The sequence below is a fragment of the Thalassophryne amazonica genome, chromosome 17 (assembly GCF_902500255.1).
Source record: "Thalassophryne amazonica chromosome 17, fThaAma1.1, whole genome shotgun sequence".
Classification (NCBI taxonomy): Eukaryota; Metazoa; Chordata; class Actinopteri; order Batrachoidiformes; family Batrachoididae; genus Thalassophryne; species Thalassophryne amazonica.
The window spans coordinates 6,790,983-6,813,117 of record NC_047119.1 but is presented as its reverse complement, the minus strand read 5'-3'; the positions used below and the strand labels follow the sequence as shown (position 1 = coordinate 6,813,117).

Here is a 22,135-nt window from a genome sequence, read left to right as displayed (position 1 = left end):
TGCTGAAGAAAATCCTTTTTATGACATCTGGTAAAAATTTGAAAGGGACTACGTGTTTAATGCCACATTTTATGTTGTCTACCTTTTGACATTATTGTCATAAATTTAACCGAAGTAGTGAGCAGTAAGAAACCAAAAGCTGAACTCCATTAAAATGATCAATAATATATTGACCCAAAGGCTCCAAAGGTCTCTATTTGGAAGAGAAAGATAAGACTGTGTTTTAACCTAATCTTTGGAATAGGTCAAACATTTATAGAATCAAGTGACTTTTATCAACTTGCACCAGGATAAGATTTGTTTTAAATGCCCTTGAAAACATAGAAAAATCATTCTAAAACGATTAAACCAGACCTTTTCGTTTGAGGTAAAAAAAAAAAAAAACTTAGACTCTGAATTTTGTTCAAGTTGGAAACTTCTGATTATCTTTTTTTAATGTGGCTAAGTCTTTATGTCATTACAAATATTTTTGGGTACATACTCGTATCTGTTGCTATGTAACAGGGTCACGTAGCAACAACAGCAGCAAAAAAAAAAAACCGTGAACACACAGTTAATAGGTCAACACTGCCATCTGCTGGGAAGGAGGTGGAAATGCAGACACCACACAATTTTGTTTTTTTATTTATTTATTTTTTTAATCAAACTATTTTATTTGTACTGAAGGTTACAGAGCATCATGTTTGTTTTCTGTCAAAATAAGTGAGATTTTTTTTTTTAAACGAATTAGTGATTTCCAAATGTTAAATCCTTTAGTGATGGTTCTTGTGGTTGTAAACACATAACATTTAATGAAGTTCATGAAAGTATATAATTATATGTTTTTCTTCATATCTCGGCTGAAGGTGAATTCAGTGGTTCTACCATCGTGTTACTGAAGGGGCTGCGGCGGCCTAACGCCTTCCGATTATGTGCCTTTGACATTTTACTACTTGACTGGATCCATTTACACTATTTAAAAAAAGAAAAATTCTCACAGGAAGGAAGCAGTTTGGTCCCATTAGGATGTTATCCCTGTATGACCACAGTCTCTCTTGGAACCAACCTCTGCAGTCACACATATATAACAAAGCCATTCGTTCTTTGCCTGGTGGGTGATGTTTGTCATTGTGTCCGGTGTGGCTGCCTTATTTTTAACTGTTTTGCTGTTGTGATCTGGGGACGAGGGGACGCAGATGTTCACCGATGAAGCCTCCGGGGGAAGGAGATAAAGTGTAAATGATGAAGGTGGAAGAAGATATCTATGACCTCTTTTTTCTGCTTTCAAAATTTCTGAAGTTCGCCGGTCTGATTTTCATCTCTGCAAATTCGATGGAGTGTTCGTGGCCCCGCCAGTGGAACCAGTTGATCCCCTGTGGATATGAGACAATAACTCCTCGAGTTAACTCTTTATCACATAGCAGCAAGGTTTTAAAGTTTTCATACTTTACCCACCTTACTGTGACTGTTGTCACCGTATTTTCCCATGAGGTTGACACGATGACAGTTTTTATACCAGAAGGCACCTTTGTAGGACAGGGCGCAGTTGGTGACCGCAACATCATTGTCATTGTCAAAGGTGGAGAAGGGTCGACCCTGATGGTACGTCATGGAGTCGCCTGGCATAGACAGCAAATAAAGGTAAAGAAAATAGAACACAAAAACTTCCAAATGAAGACGTTAACAAATACAGAAAGCACAAATACACAAAAACAAACTAACAACGTCTGTGAAATTTAAGAATACATTTGCAAATATACATAACACATCACATGCAACAGTTTAACTTGATGATGCATCTGCTGCAAATGTACCCATTACATCCAAAAACAGAGCGGCGCAGCGAATAGCTGCAACATCTTGTATATTCGTCCGTGAATTGTTCTGTGAATTGTTCTGTGAATTGTTTCTGTAATTTATGTCTGTAGCATGGCCCAAGCAGAGGGTCACCCCTTTGAGTCTGGTCTGCTTTGAGTTTTTCCTTACCACTGTTGCTCTGGGGGCTGGTAAGGTTAGACCTTACCTGTGTGAAGCACTTTGAGGCAACTCTGTTGTGATTTGGCGCTATATAAATGAAAATAAATTGAAAATTGAATTGAAATTGACATAATGGAAGTACTCACGACGACTCACGAAAGCATCACAGTGCTTCCCAGCAAGTTTATTTGTCTTCTTTATACAAGATTTTACTCTAAAACTACCTAATTTTCACGTTTTATTACTTATTTTCAGTGGACAGGGGTGGTGGCCAAGTGGTTAACGCGCTTGGTTTCAGTTCAGAAGGCTACGGGTTCAAATCCCACCCCTGCCACATTTCTCCATGTAATGTGGAGTTGCGTCAGGAAGGGCATCCGGTGTAAAACCTGTGCCAATTCAACGTGCAGATCCACATTGGATTTGCTGTGGTGACCCCAAGTGCAAACAAGGGAGCAGCTGAAGGGACTTTACTTACTTACCTACATTATTTTATTTTCAGTGCAGTAAAGAGTGGTTCAAGTCCTTCAGGTAGAAATCGCTTTTGTAAAATGTTTTTAGTACTTCCATTGTATTGTGGAGCTTTGCAGAGCGTTTCTGTGTATTGGGTACATTGTTACATGTTCTGTAGGTTGTATTTGTATTCTGTATGTTTACAAGCACTTTTTACCTCCGCCAAGGAGGTTATGTTTTCGGTCGGGTTAGTTTGTTTTTTGTTTGTCTGTCTGTTTGTCAGCAGGATAACTCAAAACGTTTTGAACGTATTTTGATGAAATTTTGTGGAGTGGTTGGAAATGACAAGAGGAACAAGTGATTAAATGTTAGTGGTGATCCGGATCCTGATGCTAACGCGTTAGCATGTCTATGGCATTTTCATTGTTAAAAGTTAGCATTAAGCAGTTGCAGCTGTCATCACGTTCGGGTACATTTGTTTTCAAATTGTAATATTGCTTACATTTATTTTTGTTTATATATTAATAATCTAATGATTATTATATACAATTTTAGAGAAAGAGACAAAAAGAAATAGATTGCTGTGCCAAGGAGGGAATCTCTTTAGGGTCAGTGACCCTATGGCCTTGTTTAGAGAAGTGTTTCATAAATGTTAAAAAATTCATATATTTGCAGTTTAGTTGAATAATAAATTGAATTTTGTCTCTTATTTGTTTTTGTCTATAAGCACATGCAATATCAATATCAGTGCTCAGATGACAGTAGCTTCTGGGAAAGGTGCAAGTTGTAATAAACTGTGATGCCAAGTGCTAAGGATACATGCTATCCAGTCACAGCAGATGAAACTTTTCTTTACTACTAAGCAAACATCATTGTTAGACTTTTTTTTAGGTTCAATGATTCCACTGCGTGTAGATGTTATGATGTCACTGACACCATGGCCTTGGCGGAGGTTTGCACTTTCTGAGTGCTTCTAGTTTTGCAAGATATTTTTGATGCAACTTCCTGTTGTTGAAGTTTTGGTGTCTGTGCATTTGCCTTTTGTCTTAATTACGTCCACCAAGAACGTAATAAAATCATCTGGGTTTATTTGTCTGTCTGTCTGTTAGCAGGATTACATCAAAACTACTGCATGGATTTTGACAAAATTTTCACCACAGATAGATATTAGGTCATGGAAGACTCCACTGGATTTTGGAGGAGATCCGGATCCGGATTGGTGGACATCAGAAATCTCTGATTGCTCTTGTTTTGACGAGTTGCGCCCTCTCTTCACTACTGTAATGAACAGCGATTAAAACGATTGTTGCGATGTCAATTTTTTGAGTAAAAAGGAGATGTGCTACTTAATACTTCAGCGATTTTTGGCAGCAAAATGTTACAGGTCAGTAAAACCATACAGGACACATAAACAGACTTTGCTATAGTTGTTCAACACGCCTGTTAAATCTTACCATTATTGTATCTCTGTGTAATCAAAACTTGGGGCTCAGTCTTGATAAACTAAGAGTGAATGTGCATTTGAGCGTGTCCACTTCCACACTGCTGTTGACACAGTGTGTAATGGCACAGTGCACAAATATACAGTGGTGTTTCTTAATTCAATTCAATTCAATTTTTTTTTTTATATAGCGCCAAATCACAACAAACAGTTGCCCCAAGGCGCTTTATATTGTAAGGCAAGGCCATACAATAATTATGTAAAACCCCAACGGTCAAAACGACCCCCTGTGAGCAAGCACTTGGCTACAGTGGGAAGGAAAAACTCCCTTTTAACAGGAAGAAACCTCCAGCAGAACCAGGCTCAGGGAGGGGCAGTCTTCTGCTGGGACTGGTTGGGGCTGAGGGAGAGAACCAGGAAAAAGACATGCTGTGGAGGGGAGCAGAGATCGATCACTAATGATTAAATGCAGAGTGGTGCATACAGAGCAAAAAGAAAAAGAAACAGTGCATCATGATTAATGTATCATGGATGCACTGGAACCTGGTGCTTTGCTTTTTGACTCAAGTGAGAGGTTTTCTGGTGGGGACATGGATCTGTGTAGAAAGCAGGTCATTTATGGGAGCAGTCACCAAAGCTCCCTGAGGAGAAGCAGTTGAGCATCTCGTTCCTGCAACACGTCCTCCTCCAAATTGTTTTCAGTTCAGTTTACGAGACGAAGCCTCCGCTCCTCTTTCCATGACAAAAACTCCTGTAACAGTGGAATGTGCCGTTCATTTCCAAACTGGACGCTGTGTTTTATCCGGGACGTCGTCTGACTAGCACAGGAATTGTGAAAAGACGTGGACATCAGCACTTTTTCGGCACATTGAGACAGACGTGCGGAGGAATTCTGCACGTCGCGGCGGTGCCGCATGGCACACAGCAACACCATGATGAAGCCTCACAGGACATGTTCTGGCATGTCCAGGCACATCCACAATTTCTCGGATAATCACTAGATGGAAAAACCACCGACAGCTGTCTGAACGCCATCTCAAAGCCGTCCTGTGAGACCAAAACGGAGGTGTTCCTTTGTCTTGCTCCATCAGCAAATCGGTCGTGACGCGCAAAGCCTCCACTCGGCTTTCCATGACAAAATCTCTTGTTAAAAGTGAAATCTGCCGGAAAATGGTTAATGTCCAGCTCTTGTGATAACCAGAGAAAGTGCACACGACGGTCCGGCTCCACAGAGCCATCCATTTAGAAATGATCCGGTGGTTTGTGGCTCTCGATGGCGGCACGGAGCGCGGCGCACTGAGCATCCTTAAAGCTGTCTTTAAAGCTGTAATAACAGTCCTTATTCTCTGTGAAGCCTGTAAAATTTTCACCGAAAGCCAGATAAATTTTTCGAATGGTTTCCAGCTGCCAGTCTCTAAAGCCGCGTTGACACCGGGCACGATATGATGCTACAAATTTGCGTGGGTCGCCAGGCGACAGACGCGCCTCCTTCGCCCGGTGTGTCGCTCTGCTTGGGTGGACTTTCGCTGCGAAAATTCGCCCCAGTGCATCATCAAATAGGAGGAGCTTCCATTCCGCTCGCCGGCTCCAGTTGTCAGTCAAGCTAACATGACAGACCTTGATCACACGGAGCGAGTTGCTGTGAAAAGCTCCCAATACAGAGAGTATCATTATTTGCTGCAGGAGCTGTGTCTGGGTGATGGCTGCTTTTAGCGGTCCTTCCACCTCTGCAGGACCCAGTTTGAGGATCAACTGTCCCGTTCGCGCGCGCACATGTAAACAATAAAAAAACTCCGCTGCTTGCTGCAGCTGGCTCTTCCCCCAAAAAACTGTCATAATTGTGTTTAGAAACCAGTCACCATTTGCTTTATTATACAGCTGTGTAGTTAATAAGTTAAATAATCTCCAGGACGATTCGCGCGCGCACGTAGCAGAAAAGGAAAAGGAAAAAGCTCCGCTCCCACTGCTGCAAGTAGGGCTGCTGCTCGCTCCAAAAACTGTCATAATTGTGTTTAGAAACCAGTCACTATTTGCTATACAGCTGTGTAGTTAATAAGTAAAATAATCTCCAGGACGATTTGCGCGAGTGCACGTAAAAGAAAAAGAAAAAACTCCCCGCTGCTGTGGTGCTACTGTTCGCTCCAAAATCTCTGTCATGATTGTGAAATAAAGGACAAAAGAGACATAAGTCCTGCTCACAGGCTGCTACCAGATACAGGACATGTTCACATCTTCAGTCAAACTCCAGACATCTCCACGTCACTGCATATCCAGTCCCTGATTGGTCATTGCGGCGCGACGAGACGAAAAAGTTCAGATTTTTGAACTTGGGGAGGAAGGCAACATGACGTGACACGACACAATATTGCGGCACAAACGCGCAAAACGCTCAAAATCGCTTCACTCGCATCGCTTCACTTGCGTCCATCGCGTCGTGCTGCGCGGTTTGGCGCCAAAACGCATCCTTACATAGGGATTACATGGCAACCTGTGGCTGCAGTCGCTCGCTTCGCGCCCTGTGTGAACGCGGCATTACAGTTTCTGAAAAAATTCTGATGGAAAAAAAGCCCAAATCATTCTGCCATTTCCTGACAATGAAAATCCGCCAAAGGGGTGGACCACTCCTCACTCAAAGCCTGCTCACAGGCGAATGACGCAACCGACAGGCGTGGAAAAACTCACGCATTCGCACGAGGGTTCAAGCTTGTCTGACGCAATCACACGTGATTCAAATCCATATGGTTTTTGAAAAAAATAATAAGGTCGGATACTTTTCTAACAGACCTCGTACATACATACACATATGCAGATATATAAACGTACACATACCTACATGTACATACATACATACGCACATGCGATGACAATACCAAAAAACAAAAAACATGCAAACTTAGTCAATGAACTCAAAATTACAAAATATAACCAGACAATACTGGCACACAACACACAAACCTGAAAGTAATAACAAGACCTAAGTTTTCAACTATAGCATGCAATTTTGTTATTCTTGTAATGTCTTTTAAAGCCTGCTAATGTACCAAGTACTTTAATGTTGTCGTGACAGCTGTTCCAGATGTTAACACCTTTGACAGATACACAATGACTTTTTGCAGTAGTTCGGATCCTTGATTTTTCAAACAATAAAATTCCTCTCAAATTATAACTGGAGTCTGTCAGGTTAAACAGATCCTGGACATGTTGTGGCAGCAGTTTATTTTTAACTTTATACATAATTTGTATTGTGAAGTAATCAACCAGGTCCCAGAATTTTAGAATATGCAAACAGGCAAACAATAAAAAAGAAACTCTAGTTGAAAAAACAACTCTACGCTTAATTTTAGATGATGGCAGAGCTCCAGCTCCAACACCTTGCTTAAGGACCAACACACCCATAGGTGCACAGATGAGCCCAAGTAGACTTGCTGCTTACACAATGTAGGCACTTGGCTTGGACATGCCAATAGTACAGCGCAGTCTCGTTCGAACCCTGTGTTAACCCTGTGTGGGGACAGCCGCTCCCTTCACATGGAAAAATGGTGTACTGTTTTGTTTTTGTCTGCAATCACCAAAGCAGGCGTGAAAAGTGCATTTTTTCGGTTCCCAGTGTTGAAGGGAAGACGAGGCAAATGGGAGAGGTCGTGTCGGCCTACAAGTGTTGGCCTACACATCTAACCACAAACCGCCTCGACACGTTTGAGCTCCGTGTCATAAGCAAACCGCAATATATGTCCATTTTCCACCACACTGTCACTTTTTCTTTGAATTTTCACTTTGTTTGCGTGTAATTTTCCCAAAATCTCAGAGAAAGTGCCGTGTTTCTGTCTCTGGAAGTAGAGAAATTATGTCATATTTTACCCCTTTAGCACCCGACCTTAAACAAGACTGTGCTGCCCAATTTCATTTGTTGGAAACTAGCAAATGACACTTGCCGGATGCATGCACCAGGTGCAAAATAACACCAGAGAATTCATAGTGATTTTTCCATTCAACTGAAAATCGATATTTTATAAATTGTTTAGCTTAAGATATTAAAAGTTATTCCACACATCTGAGTCATCACTGAACAATGTCTTCTACATTTGAGCGAGGAAATAAAAGGCAGTACAGTCAAATACAGCTGCGATCCGAAATTTATGTGTACACATAATTGCCATGGCGATATTGCGCTCTTAGGTGTTTCTCTGAATGGTTGTTTTTCTGGGGTTGAGTGTTTGTGATGCATTTTTGATGGGAAAAAAAAAAAAACAACCCAAGAATTTGGTGCGCAGGTTGTTTATTTTTGATTGTCTGAAATGGTCACCAGGATGAAACTGTATACACACAATCAGAAATACACAAACAGCAGCCTAAATGATTGGTTGAACATCAATAAGCAATTTTTGACCAGAAGCTTTTGTTGTAACCATCAACAAACTTCTGGCAGAATCCTGGTTTGATATTTGACCACCGTTCTTGGCAGAACTGGTAGAGTTAAATTATACTTGTTAATTTTCTGCTACAAAACAGACTTTCAAGCAAAGTCCAGATGTTTTTATTGGGGTTGAGGTCAGGACTTTGTGAAGGCCATTCCAAAAATGTGAACCTGATTTATCCACATCCAGCTTTGGTGTATGTTTGGGGGTCACTATCCTGCTGGAACACCAGATTTTTGTCTGTCTAGCTGATGGTTTGAGGTATTTGTTGGAGAATTCTGAGGTAGTCCTTAACTGTTCCATCGACTTTGCGTAAATGCACCAGTTCCACTGACATTCAAAGCCTCCCAGAGCATGATGCCACCACCACCTTACAATTAGTGCAGTGTTCTTGGACCTGAAAATCTCACATTTACTCCTCCAAACACACCTTTGGTTGTGGCCAAACAACTTAATCTTTGTCTTAACTGATCATAAGGTTTTTGTCTTTTTCTATATGGTCCACTGTAGAGATAGACTGATAATCGGTTGGGTGATAATCAGCATTGGCCAGTAATCCCTCTGGGTGCTCTGCAGGGATAGACCGATAATCAGCTGGGTGATAATCGGCATTGGCCAGTAATCCCTCTGGGTGCTCTGCAGGGATAGACCGATAATCGGTTGTGTGAGAATTGGCATTGGCCAGTAATCCCTCTGGGTGCTCTGTAGGGATACACCGATAATTGGTTGGGTGATAATGGGCAGTGGCCAATAATCCCTTTGGGTGCTCTGTAGGGTAGACCGATAATCGGTTGGGCAACAGTAGGCATTGGCCAATAATCCCTCTGGGTGCTCTGTAGGGAAAGACCGATAATCAGTTGGGTGATAATCTGCATTGGCCAAAAATCCCTCTGGGTGCTCTGTAGGGAAAGACCGATAATCAGTTGGGTGATAGTAGGCATTGGCTGGTAATCCCTCTGGGTGCTCTGTAGGGATAGACCGATAATCGGTTGGGTGATAATCTGCATTGGCCAAAAATCCCTCTGGGTGCTCTGTAGGGAAAGACCGATAATCAGTTGGGTGATAGTATGCATTGGCTGGTAATCCCTCTGGGTGCTCTGTAGGGATAGACCGATAATCGGTTGGGTGATAATCTGCATTGGCTAAAAATCCCTCTGGGTGCTCTGTAGGGAAAGCCCGATAATCGGTTGGGCAACAGTAGGCATTGGCCAATAATCCCTCTGGGTGCTGTGTAGGGATAGACCGATAATTGGTTGGGTGATAATGGGCATTGGCCAATAATCCCTCTGGGTGCTCCGTAGGGATAGACCAATAATCGGTTGGGTGATAATCTGCATTGGCTAAAAATCCCTCTGGGTGCTCTGTAGGGATAGACCAATAATCGGTTGGGTGATAATCTGCATTGGCCAATAGTCCCTCTGGGTGCTCCGTAGGGATAGACCAATAATCGGTTTGGTGATCATTGGCATTGGCCAATAATCCCGTTGGGTGCTATGTAGGGGTAGGCCAATATCAGCCGAGCTGATTATCGGTCTATCTTTAGTCCACTGTAAACTTCAGTCAATCTTAAAGATATATATTTTGTAGCAGGGGCTTCTTTTTGGACGGCAGCGTTTCCGTCCATGGCAGAGTCGATCTCATTCATCTGGAGACAGTGACACTGGTATTTCAGCAGCTTCCACTTTCTCACAGGCCTGTGCTTTAGTGCTTTCTGGGTTTGTTTCAGTTTGTTTCTCCTGATCTTGGCAAATTGGCCACGTCTTACTTTTGTACTGATGATCTTGGAATTCTCAGTTGTTCCTAATGTATGATTCTCTTTCTCAGACCTGCACTGAGCTCTTTGGACGTTCCCATTGTACTTTGTTTTGGTCAGTCCAATTACTACTGTCAAACAAACCCTTTTTGTATTGGCACACAGAAGCTACCAGCTGTAGTTAATCATGCTCACTAAGAGGAAGTTTAGAGGCCAGTTCAAAGATGTTTTGTAGGTTTCATGCATGGAGATTTTTGACCCTGTACATTTAATTTTGACTGTGATGAAATTAAATTACTGTCAGGTAGGCTACATATGCATTTGGACGCTATTGAAATTTTTGTAATTTTGTTTTGGCGCACCATCACAATGGAGATTCAATGTATTAATCACTCAAAAATATGGCATTAAACATTTGGGAATTACAAATTTATTGATACATAATCTGTCCATTTTCAAAGCACATAAGTAATTGGTCAAACTAATTGTTATTTTTCATACAAATCAACTTGTTTACAGCCAGTTTTATTTAGAAAATCAGAGGATGGATACATGAACATTTCCAACACACTGACAATGTCTTAGAATTTGTTTACCATTAAGAAATAGAAGCAGTATGGTATGGCATGATAAATCTGCCTGACCATACGAGAAGGAGCCCTGTGAGGGAAGCCACCAAGACACCCATAACAACACTCAAGGACATCTAGGTTTCTGTGCCTGTGATCAGAGAAACTGTGCACAGTGCAGCTTTTTTCTGTTGCACTACCTGCTACATGGACACACTGAACAGACACAGACGGTCATACAAAGAACAGATCAAATCTCAGCTCAACACTCCTGAATCTCCTTCTCTGTGCTGCGCCATCATGAAGCGGCATAATGTACTTATCATCATCATCATCATCATCATCAATTTTATTTATATAGCGCCAAATCACAACAAACAGTTGCCCCAAGGCGCTTTATATTGTAAGGCAAAGCCATACAATAATTACGGAAAAACCCCAACGGTCAAAATGACCCCCTGTGAGCAAGCACTTGGTGACAGTGGGAAGGAAAAACTCCCTTTTAACAGGAAGAAACCTCCAGCAGAACCAGGCTCAGGGAGGGGCAGTCTTCTGCTGGGACTGGTTGGGGCTGAGGGAGAGAACCAAGAAAAAGACATGCTGTGGAGGGGAGCAGAGATCGATCACTAATGATTAAATGCAGAGTGGTGCATACAGAGCAAAAAGAGAAAGAAACACTCAGTGCATCATGGGAACCCCCCAGCAGTCTAAGTCTATTGCAGCATAACTAAGGGACTTATACTTTGCACAGTTTCAACAACAACTATCACAAAAACCTATAACTCCTTCAGAGTTGTCATGGTGTCTTGGTGGCTTCCCTTACTAGCCTCTTTGCACATCTTTGAGAACTGCCTACTCCAGTCAGATTTATCATAAAGTACCATACTGTTTGCATTTTTTATTGATCAATGTAAATTAAGTCCAAGACATATTCAGTGACTTGAAAATGTTCATGTTTCCATCTCCTGACTTGAAAGAAAACTGAACGTAAAAATGATGATTTCTATTAGAAATAAGCCTCATATTTATTTTATCCAATTATGTGTTGCCTCTAAAAATGGAAGGACTGATTATAAACTAATAAATGTAATATGAACTATTAAATTCCTAAATGTTAATACAATTAAAGTTCTTATTAAAAACTAAAAGTGTGTATGTCAATAACATCTTGATTTTCTTTCTTCAAATCCATTGTGGTGGTATGCAGAGGAAAAACAAACAAAAAAACACCAAAGCAAAGCAACAAACTACTGTCCCAATAGTTATGTGCACCAAATTTATGTGTTAATTCTATTAAAGATGCATGTCAAAGAAATCCCTGTAAGTCCAATATTACCTGATATTCATTTGCATGGTGAATGTACATGGACATTATGCATAACTGTGTATTAACAGGTTATATATTTTATCATATACCTATAAATGACACAGCAATATGACTGGATAAAACACTAAAGAATAAATAGCAATACACCCTTTTCACGGACGGGTAATATTTTTCATACCATCTGAGTAATCAGCCTATCCGGGCAGAGGAGCGGCGCCACGATGAAGAGGCGTGGTCAGAGGAACTGTGAAATACTGGTGAGTCACTATTAATAATTTGTTACGTGTCCAACCTCGTAGGTTGATCGTTAAAATTTAATCTGTTAGTTCTAAAAGCCATCATAATTATTTATAGGAAAACATTCTATTTTTTTTTCTACTAAGGTTTGAACTTTGAGTGTTTACACAGGAGAGAAAAGTGAGAAAATGTTAATGCCTGTTTGAGGAAAGTGTATAAAGTGTGTAGTTTGGGGTTTTACAGCCTTAAAACATCTAAAATAATTGTAAAAAATAACACTGACTACTTCGCGGACTTCGCCTATCGCGGGTGATTTTTAGAATGTAACTCCTGCGATAAACGAGGGACCACTGTATATGATAAAATCGTCATCAAGTTGTTCACCAATGAATATGGCTTTTTACACCCTTCAGAAAACCATACAACATTTATCATTTATAGGTATATGATAAAATCGTTATCAAGTTGTTTTACCAATGAATATGGCTTTTTACACCCTTCAGAAAACCATACAACATTTATCATTTATAGGTATATGATAAAATCGTTATCAAGTTGTTTTACCAATGAATATGGCTTTTTACACCCTTCAGAAAACCATACAACATTTATCATTTATAGGTATATGATAAAATCGTTATCAAGTTGTTTTACCAATGAATATGGCTTTTTACACCCTTCAGAAAACCATACAACATTTATCATTTATAGGTATATGATAAAATCGTTATCAAGTTGTTTTACCAATGAATATGGCTTTTTACACCCTTCAGAAAACCATACAACATTTATCATTTATAGGTATATGATAAAATCGTTATCAAGTTGTTTTACCAATGAATATGGCTTTTTACACCCTTCAGAAAACCATACAACATTTATCATTTATAGGTATATGATAAAATCATTATCAAGTTGTTTTACCAATGAATATGGCTTTTTACACCCTTCAGAAAACCATACAACATTTATCATTTATAGGTATATGATAAAATCGTTATCAAGTTGTTTTACCAATGAATATGGCTTTTTACACCCTTCAGAAAACCATACAACATTTATCATTTATAGGTATATGATAAAATCGTTATCAAGTTGTTTTACCAATGAATATGGCTTTTTACACCCTTCAGAAAACCATACAACATTTATCATTTATAGGTATATGATAAATCGTTATCAAGTTGTTTTACCAATGAATATGGCTTTTTACACCCTTCAGAAAACCATACAACATTTATCATTTATAGGTATATGATAAAATCGTTATCAAGTTGTTTTACCAATGAATATGGCTTTTTACACCCTTCAGAAAACCATACAACATTTATCATTTATAGGTATATGATAAAATCGTTATCAAGTTGTTTTACCAATGAATATGGCTTTTTACACCCTTCAGAAAACCATACAACATTTATCATTTATAGGTATATGATAAAATCGTTATCAAGTTGTTTTACCAATGAATATGGCTTTTTACACCCTTCAGAAAACCATACAACATTTATCATTTATAGGTATATGATAAAATCGTTATCAAGTTGTTTTACCAATGAATATGGCTTTTTACACCCTTCAGAAAACCATACAACATTTATCATTTATAGGTATATGATAAAATCGTTATCAAGTTGTTTTACCAATGAATATGGCTTTTTACACCCTTCAGAAAACCATACAACATTTATCATTTATAGGTATATGATAAAATCGTTATCAAGTTGTTTTACCAATGAATATGGCTTTTTACACCCTTCAGAAAACCATACAACATTTATCATTTATAGGTATATGATAAAATCGTTATCAAGTTGTTTTACCAATGAATATGGCTTTTTACACCCTTCAGAAAACCATACAACATTTATCATTTATAGGTATATGATAAAATCGTTATCAAGTTGTTTTACCAATGAATATGGCTTTTTACACCCTTCAGAAAACCATACAACATTTATCATTTATAGGTATATGATAAAATCGTTATCAAGTTGTTTTACCAATGAATATGGCTTTTTACACCCTTCAGAAAACCATACAACATTTATCATTTATAGGTATATGATAAAATCGTTATCAAGTTGTTTTACCAATGAATATGGCTTTTTACACCCTTCAGAAAACCATACAACATTTATCATTCATAGGTATATGATAAAATCGTTATCAAGTTGTTTTACCAATGAATATGGCTTTTTACACCCTTCAGAAAACCATACAACATTTATCATTTATAGGTATATGATAAAATCGTTATCAAGTTGTTTTACCAATCACTGGTGAACAACTTGATAACTGATAGTATTGCGGTCAAAAGGTCAATATGGTAATGATAATAATGGTAATAATTCTATGGCTATTTAAGAAGTAATTTTGTCAACGCTGATCTGTTGTAATGTACCAGCTGGTAACATACAATTTGATCTTTAACAGCATCATCATTTAAAACAAAAAACAAAAAAGTAAAAAAAAAAAAAAAACTATTTTATAAGGAAGCGTATTGCATTCACTGGATAAAAAAAAAATTTGACTGCTGATCTCGTAATTACGAGATCCTGATGTAGTAATTATGAGATCTTTTCTCGTAATTATGAGATCAGCGGTCAATTTTTTTTTTCTTATTCAGTGAATGCAATACGTTTCAATAATTTTACAATTATAGCGCCTTCCCTTGTGGACTTTGACCTAGAAAATAAATAGTCAAGAACAGCATTTAAACTTATATAAAGACACTTTAATATGACTGATTTGACAAGCAAAGCTTGATTACAGAGTAAAAAATAAATATCATGCATCTGTCTTTATGATTTAAGAGCTTTGTGTTTAAGGTCACCAATTAACTATGTGCCTGTGAACCTGAGTTTAACATATAAAGTCATGCCAGTACGACAGATTACTCCTGACACGTCATTGCATCTTCAAGTGAAGTGATACCTACCTGCTGTTCCGCTGTAGGCTCCTAAGTAGATTTTATAGCGTGTTCTCGGCTCTGCAAGAGTGAACTTGTCATACTGAGCGTACATCGATTCGCCTTGGTCCCTCAAGTCCACTCGTAGCTCGTACTGAGCAGATGATGTGATCTTATAGAGAGTGGACAGACCTACAACATAATTTAACGGAGGAGTCAGGATGGTGTAGAATCAGAGTGGGAACGAAATGAGATAAATCAGAATATAGGTGGTCTTACCAAGCCAGAACTCATCGTTCAGGTTACCAAAGCCGGCCGTGTAGTTCTTCCAGTTCCTGAAGAAGTTAATATTTCCACTCTGGCGTCTCAAGAAGACCTGCAGAGAACGACAATAATCACAGCGTGCATGCATGAATTAGACCAATGTGGTGATTTTATTATTATATTATTAGAGGTGCATTTAAAGTGCACTCACATGCATTTACTCTGCGCTTTGTTCACGTGAGTCACAGATGAGAAGACTGCGCTTTCCTTCTCAAACTACGTTATAACTGCATATTCAACAGTTCAGTTTTTTTAAATATCCTGGGGGAGAAACCCCCAATTAAATAGGACTTTACACTTCTGGCCTAAAAAAAAAGTGCCCGCCGAACTATGCAAGGTCCCTCCACAAATCTGTGCCTGGCGCCGGGTCTGGTCATCACGCAACATCATGCAGACTCTTTTTGTGTAACTTTTGGTGATTATGTTTAAAATGGAGGACTTGTAGACCCTGAATCATCTTCAACCTCCTTTTGCCCCCCCCCAAATCATTCATTTTCTGCTTCTCATCCAGGTCTGGGCTGAGGGGCCAGCAGACCAAACAGCTCATCCCACACTTCCCTATCCTCAGCCAAGTTCTCTAACTCTTCCTGGGGGGATGCTGAGCCGTTCTCAAGACAGCTTGGAAATATAATCCCTCCATTGTGTCCTGGATCTTCCCCAGAGCCTCCTTCCAGTTGGACGTGTGTGGAAGACCTCCTTCAGGCAACAAAAAGCATCCACAGCAGATGTCTGAACCACCTCAGCCAACTCTTTTCAATGTGAAGAAGCAGCTCATCATCATAGGTGAGGACAGGAGCACAGACTGACTGTTAAATGGAAAGTACCCTTAGGTCTTTCTTCACCTGGACAGACTGGGACAGTGTCCACAGGACCTCAGACGCAGCCTCAGCCCGTCTTTACCCTCACTCATGAACAAGACCCCAAGATTCTTCATGTCTTTCTCTCTTTTGTGCCATTCAAATGCATGCATGTGTGACATTGTAAGGTCATAAGGTCATTGTAAGGGGGTTTATATCGTGCAAAATCAAATATTAGCTACTTTTAAAGTTGCATGTGGTCGAGGTTTTATGTTTTCACTCAAAGTCTCAGAATTGTGACTTTACATAGATAGATAGATCGATAGATAAATACTGTATTAATCCCAAAGGAAATTTTGTGGTTGTCTGTTGCTCCCATTCACACAGAAAAAACACACATATTAAAAGCGCATATAAAAGTAACAATAAATAATACAGCACAATAAAATTCAAGTAAAAAATAGGAGTTTAAGGCCCCACATGGGACATTTACGGCGTGCAGACACAAACATAACGTCGACCTAACGTCCTCACCAGCCATCCTCCACCGTCTGTACTCATGTCACAGTAGACCTGGACAGCCTGGCTCCCCTCTCCACCCACATAGATGGAGTAGAGGCCGGAGGTCGTGTCTCCATTCAGGAAGACTTCAGCACAGTCCCTGGGGTATCTGACCAACTGTCCAGCTGAAAACAGATTTAAAACACATCATCTTTTAAATCACACAGTCTTTTCATCTCTATCTCCATTATAGAAGTGCACCTTGTTGTGTGAGACTGCAGACTATGGGAAATAGATCTTCAAGAGGAAAAGAAAGAAAAGAAAAGTTCTTTTTTCCACTGGAGCAGACAGAATGAAAAAATAAGCAAAGCTGATCTGGTTTTGATATTGACTTAAATGAAAGGAATCTGATGAAGTCATTTATTTCTAATGCAAGTCTGGATTTTCACACAACCCATCGTTGGACGAGCCTCTGCTGAGAAACCATCAGCAGAGGTCATAAGTTTACATCCAGCTGAGCAAAAAACAAACAAAAAAAAAAACAAAAAAAATCCAGCTCACCTTTTCCCCCCATGCCAACACATTTGATATCACTAAACAAATACTGTTTCAAGAATCACACTGTCTGCATTTTCAATGGGTTCCATTGATTACCTCTTTCAACAATATGGACAATAGAAAATTCCAGAAATTGATGTAGTAACTCCATTAGTCAGGTTGCACATTAAGAGTCATCTCCAAAAGATTCAAGGTACCATGAATCTACCATATGTGAATATATAACTCTTAGACCCATAAAGATGTTACATATTGAGGAAGGAGGCCCAAATTAACCCCCGGGGATGAATAAACCTTGATCCGAAAGGTGCAACAATCAATCAATCAATCAATCAATCAGTCAAAGTTTATTTCTATAGGTCTTTCCACAGCCCAGTGGCTGAGAAAAGAGCTTCACAGTCAGATAAAAAAGAGAATAACTTAAGACAATAAGCAAATTTAAAAGACACATCAATAAAAATATACATCCAAAATATTTGCAGATAAGTGTAACAAGGTCAATTATGCAGCAACAATGTGTGTATGCAAAAATATGTTGTACATTAGTTATTGTTATAATTACACAAAATCTGTGTAACTTTGATTTTATTTTTGTTCATTTATTTTAGTTAATACCTGACAGTTTGGGCCTCCAGGTCAGTATGTGGAACTTCAATATGCACCTGTCCCCTTACGTTCACATTTTAATGTGACACTGCCCTCTATAAGTTGCGTTTTCGTGCCTTTGCTCTCCCCTTTTGTTACTGATGTCCGAGGGAGAGGTAAGTCGTCTTGCAGTCGGGAGGGAATTTCTGTTTTAGCCTTGGTTAATTGCATAGCATTTTTTTTTTGGCTAGTTTAGGTTTGTTATAAAGTACCTACGATATGCTGAAACATATATCTGTGTCATTTCATTTGTGTAGGGGCATGTCGTGTAGAAGCCACTGACCGGAGGATTTTAATTTTTTTATGTCATTGTTTGTCAGGTATGTTATATCCCGTTTAAATGACTTAATGTATTATTTGTGTTTCGCCCTTTTGTGACTGATGTCCGAGGGAGAGGGGCATGTTGTGTAGAAGCCACTGACTGGAGGATTTTTATTTTTTTATTTCACTGTTTGTCAGAAATTAAATGGTGATGACCTCCAAAGATACCCACATCTGAGACTCTCCTTCTTCAAACGCAACGCAGAATCAGTCACAACCGGTTACATAAGAGTCGAATAAAATGTCAGAGTGCTGCTGGTTGTGCAAAAGCTGTTCTAAAAAGGAAGGTTTTAATTTTGATTTAAAGAGACCCAGATCAGTGGTTGGTGTGGATTTCAGGGGGAGCTTGTTCCACAGTCTGAGTGCGGCCACAGAGAACGCCCAGTCTCCCCAGTGGCAGCATCTAGACCTCGGAACCTCCAGTGCACACTGGTTAGAAGATCTCAGAGCTCAGGTTTGGTCGCGATGTGTCAGCAGCTCAGCGAAGTGTGGTGGGGCCGAACCATTCAGAGCTTTAAAAACAAACATAGGAACTGTAAAATGTAGCCCAAACTGGAAGCCAGTGCAGAGTGTACAGGACTGGGGTGATGTGGTCACGTCTACGTGTGTTAGTTCACAGACGTGCTGCAGCATTTTGGACCAGTTGAAGTCGACTGAGGGAAGACTGGGAGACTCCAACGTAAAGCCCGTTGCAATAGTCCAGCTGAGAACTAACGAAAGTATGAATGGCTTTTTCCAAATCTACACTGTTGTGTGTTGGGGGGGTGTGGCTGGACATTTTCTTTTCTTTGCTCTCCAGGTGGTATGAAAACTGATTTGTCTGTGGAGAAGGTGCTGGCTGAAGAGTCCTTCACCCTCATCAACATCATGTGTAGCACCTGTGGATGGTGCTCACATGCAACCTTAAAGACTTTCAGCTGAAGCAGATAATTAGATGGCGTTCTGCATTTAAGTCATGTGTGATTCAAGCAGAATTGCCGGGAACTCGACCTTGTGATGTTCGTTTGTGAGACGCTGAGGACCGCGCCTGGGTTTGACACATCGTGCCTGTGAAGGAAGAAGGGTGAGGGACACATGCTGTCAGCACACATCAGAGGTGATTAATTGTTTGACTAATTGTTGATAGTAACTTGGTATTTTGTTACGCAGTAGATTTGAATTGTGATGAGAATTGTGCAGCTCGCTTCTCACTGCCGTGGCGTGCGGAGTGGTAATCCTCCACCTGTTGTGAGAAGCTGCTCATTTACATAAAGCTTAAATACAGACCTGAATGTGTTGCTGATAGTGTGTGCCTTTTGAAGGATATTGGTTGTAGTTGCTGACTTACCTCACCTTTTCTATCCTTCGCAGAGAGTCGGTTTGTCGTGTCCACCTGGGGGGTGTTTGGTGGTAAAGTGAGTCCAGAAGCGCCGGGCTTCGATCCTTTTAGGCGCTGGAGAGCGTGCCAGCCTTCACTCCACCAGACTGACGCATCTTTTGTTTATACACTTTGTTATGCACCAGAGGGTGGAAAAAATAAATTGTTTTGTTATTGGAACCGCTTTCTGGTTATTTTAGTGCTGGGTTCCATCAGACGCAGGTCCGCTCCTCAACCCACGTCGACACATAACACTACACGATTTAAAAAAGGCTTCAACTTCACTAAAAGCCGTAGTTGATAAAAGCTCAATTTGATCACAGAGTCAAACCACCAACAGAAATTCAAAATCACAACTATGGAATTGATAAAGGAGCTGCAGGCATCAGATGGAAATGTGATCATCCATCACCATGACCTGAACGACTGTCAACCAAAGAGGAAGCCGTTAGTCTAAGGCCGACATGAATGGCACCATCCAGGCAGACAACCGGTCCATTTCCACCTTTCGAAAACACGTCAAAGCTGACGCCCCCTCACAACGCAGGTCAACTTGTCTTTGCAAAGAGGCCCAAAATGATGACTTCTTTTACACCAGTTACATAAGGAGGAATGGGTTAAAATCCCAGCTAACTATTGTGAGAAGCTTGTGGAAGTCTATCATGACTTTATTGGAGTTAAGCAATGAAAAGCCATTAGCACTTATCTAGTTTTATATTTTGTAGTATTTTGTGCATTGTGACCTGCTGTTTCTTGCTTCTGCCCGGGGAGAACAGATGAAAATTAGCTGGTAGCTAAATCTGGTCTGTGCAACACATTTGTTTTGCAATGTCCCTGTCAAATAAATAAAATAAAAATGAAAAGTACAATATACTAACTGATCAGATAACTTAGTGGGATAGAAGTTGGGTTACCAATTGGTAGTTACTCCACCTGTATCCTTCCTGTGTATCCTTTGCATTGTCCCAGTCCACACAGCTGTAAAGGTATACCAGCCTTGATCGGGAAAGTCGCCTACATGGGACTGGCAACCCATCCAGGGGGAGTCATGGATTGTCATCCACTTCACGCTACAGAATCCACAGAAGCACTGGCACCAATGGGTCTGAGGGCCTGTATAGGACTTATGTCTTCCATATATAAACCTATGGGCTCATCTGCACGTGCACTAGACTCACCAGGTGTGAAAGAAAAAAAAAAAGAAGAATGTACGCATGCTTACTGGTCATGAAAATGATTTTTATGTGATGACTTCTCTGGGCTCCGGCAATGGCCTGCAGTGTGACACTGTATTCAGTGGAGCCAGTTAGCTGAGTCATGGTATAAGACATGGCTGTCGGGCTTAACACCACTTCCTGAAACACACATAGACACAATACATTACCAAAAAGCAGGCCCATACATACCTGGCTGTTAAAAATTGAACTATTTTTCAATAAGTACCACTCTTTAAAGAAATGCTTGTTTCATGGTTGCTTGAATGTCAATTGATGATACTATGGCTACTCCTCCTCCTACTAATAATAATATTAATCATAATAATTTATTTCCATATCATTACTGATGAACAGATTTATGTATTTTTCAACAAAAACAGCAAAATACAAGATGAATGTGTCTGCTAATCAGTGCAGTGATAGCACACACTAAAATTAAAGCTATCAGCATCACCAGCACCTCTATCCAGTAACCTCATGACTCCATAAATTCTTCCCAGGTGTCTCTCAGTCTCAAAGGTAAAATCCCATATATTTTCTTACCATTGCCAAGATAAGAAAATATCTCCACAAGTTCAACATTGTCACTGCATGCAGATACACTTCTAACAGACAAGTACAGGAAGTCAGTGAAAGCCTGGATCTTAGTGTTGATCCAGGATAATCACAAACCCAGATACTATGATTCCTCACTCAGCTTCTCAAGTGCCACAATCAGAGTATCCATTGTAGATACAAAGATCACACCATCATCTGTGAAGTCAAGGTCAATAAACCTTTCCTCACCATGAACAGCATCTACACCACTGGTTTCCACAATCCTACCCAACACACAGTCAGTGCCATGATGATACACTGTAAGAGCCAGAACACATCTCTGATAAATGTTAGTATTTTATTTACCAAGACAGACACTGCTTGTTCATGAATTACAAATAGCAATTTACATGAGTTTGGAAAGAAATGAACAAGGACATACTCTGATTGTGCCGTCATTAGACGAGAAGGTAAGCGTGTAACCAGTGACAGCGGCCTGTGGAGGTCTCCATGTGAGAGTAGCACCGTCAGTCTGGATGTTACTAGCTGCCAGGTCACGAGGAGGGTCCACACCTGAAACACATCATCAGCTTTCACTACTCAAGCTGGAAAATCTAACAGAAGGGACATACAGTGCCCTCCGAAAGTACTGGAACATTTGGTATGTCACACATTTTAATTTGTTTATACCATTTCAAATACAAAAAATACAAAAAATAAAAATTTCTACAATTATCTTCCTTAAATTTAAACTGAAAGCAAATCTCTACAACTTAATATCAAGTAATTAAGAATATAAAAGCCAAGATGATGGAATAA

At 39.9% G+C, this 22,135-nt stretch overlaps 1 protein-coding gene across 4 annotated transcripts in view; it reads right to left on the bottom strand.

The window, feature by feature from the left end:
- Positions 1 to 821: 821 nt before the first annotated feature.
- The window catches only part of LOC117529194 (tenascin-like), a 101,025-nt gene continuing 79,711 nt past the window's right edge, over positions 822 to 22,135 (bottom strand). For all 4 annotated transcript variants that reach the window (XM_034191894.1, XM_034191896.1, XM_034191897.1 and 1 more), the window contains 7 exons: positions 21,759 to 21,889; positions 20,785 to 20,917; positions 16,715 to 16,866; positions 15,339 to 15,435; positions 15,090 to 15,251; positions 1,435 to 1,598; positions 822 to 1,352 (listed from right to left, as the gene is read on the bottom strand). In XM_034191894.1, the coding sequence (XP_034047785.1) occupies positions 1,242 to 1,352; positions 1,435 to 1,598; positions 15,090 to 15,251; positions 15,339 to 15,435; positions 16,715 to 16,866; positions 20,785 to 20,917; positions 21,759 to 21,889 (950 nt within the window). In that variant the 3' untranslated portion in view covers positions 822 to 1,241. The remainder of the gene's footprint in view (positions 1,353 to 1,434; positions 1,599 to 15,089; positions 15,252 to 15,338; positions 15,436 to 16,714; positions 16,867 to 20,784; positions 20,918 to 21,758; positions 21,890 to 22,135) is intronic.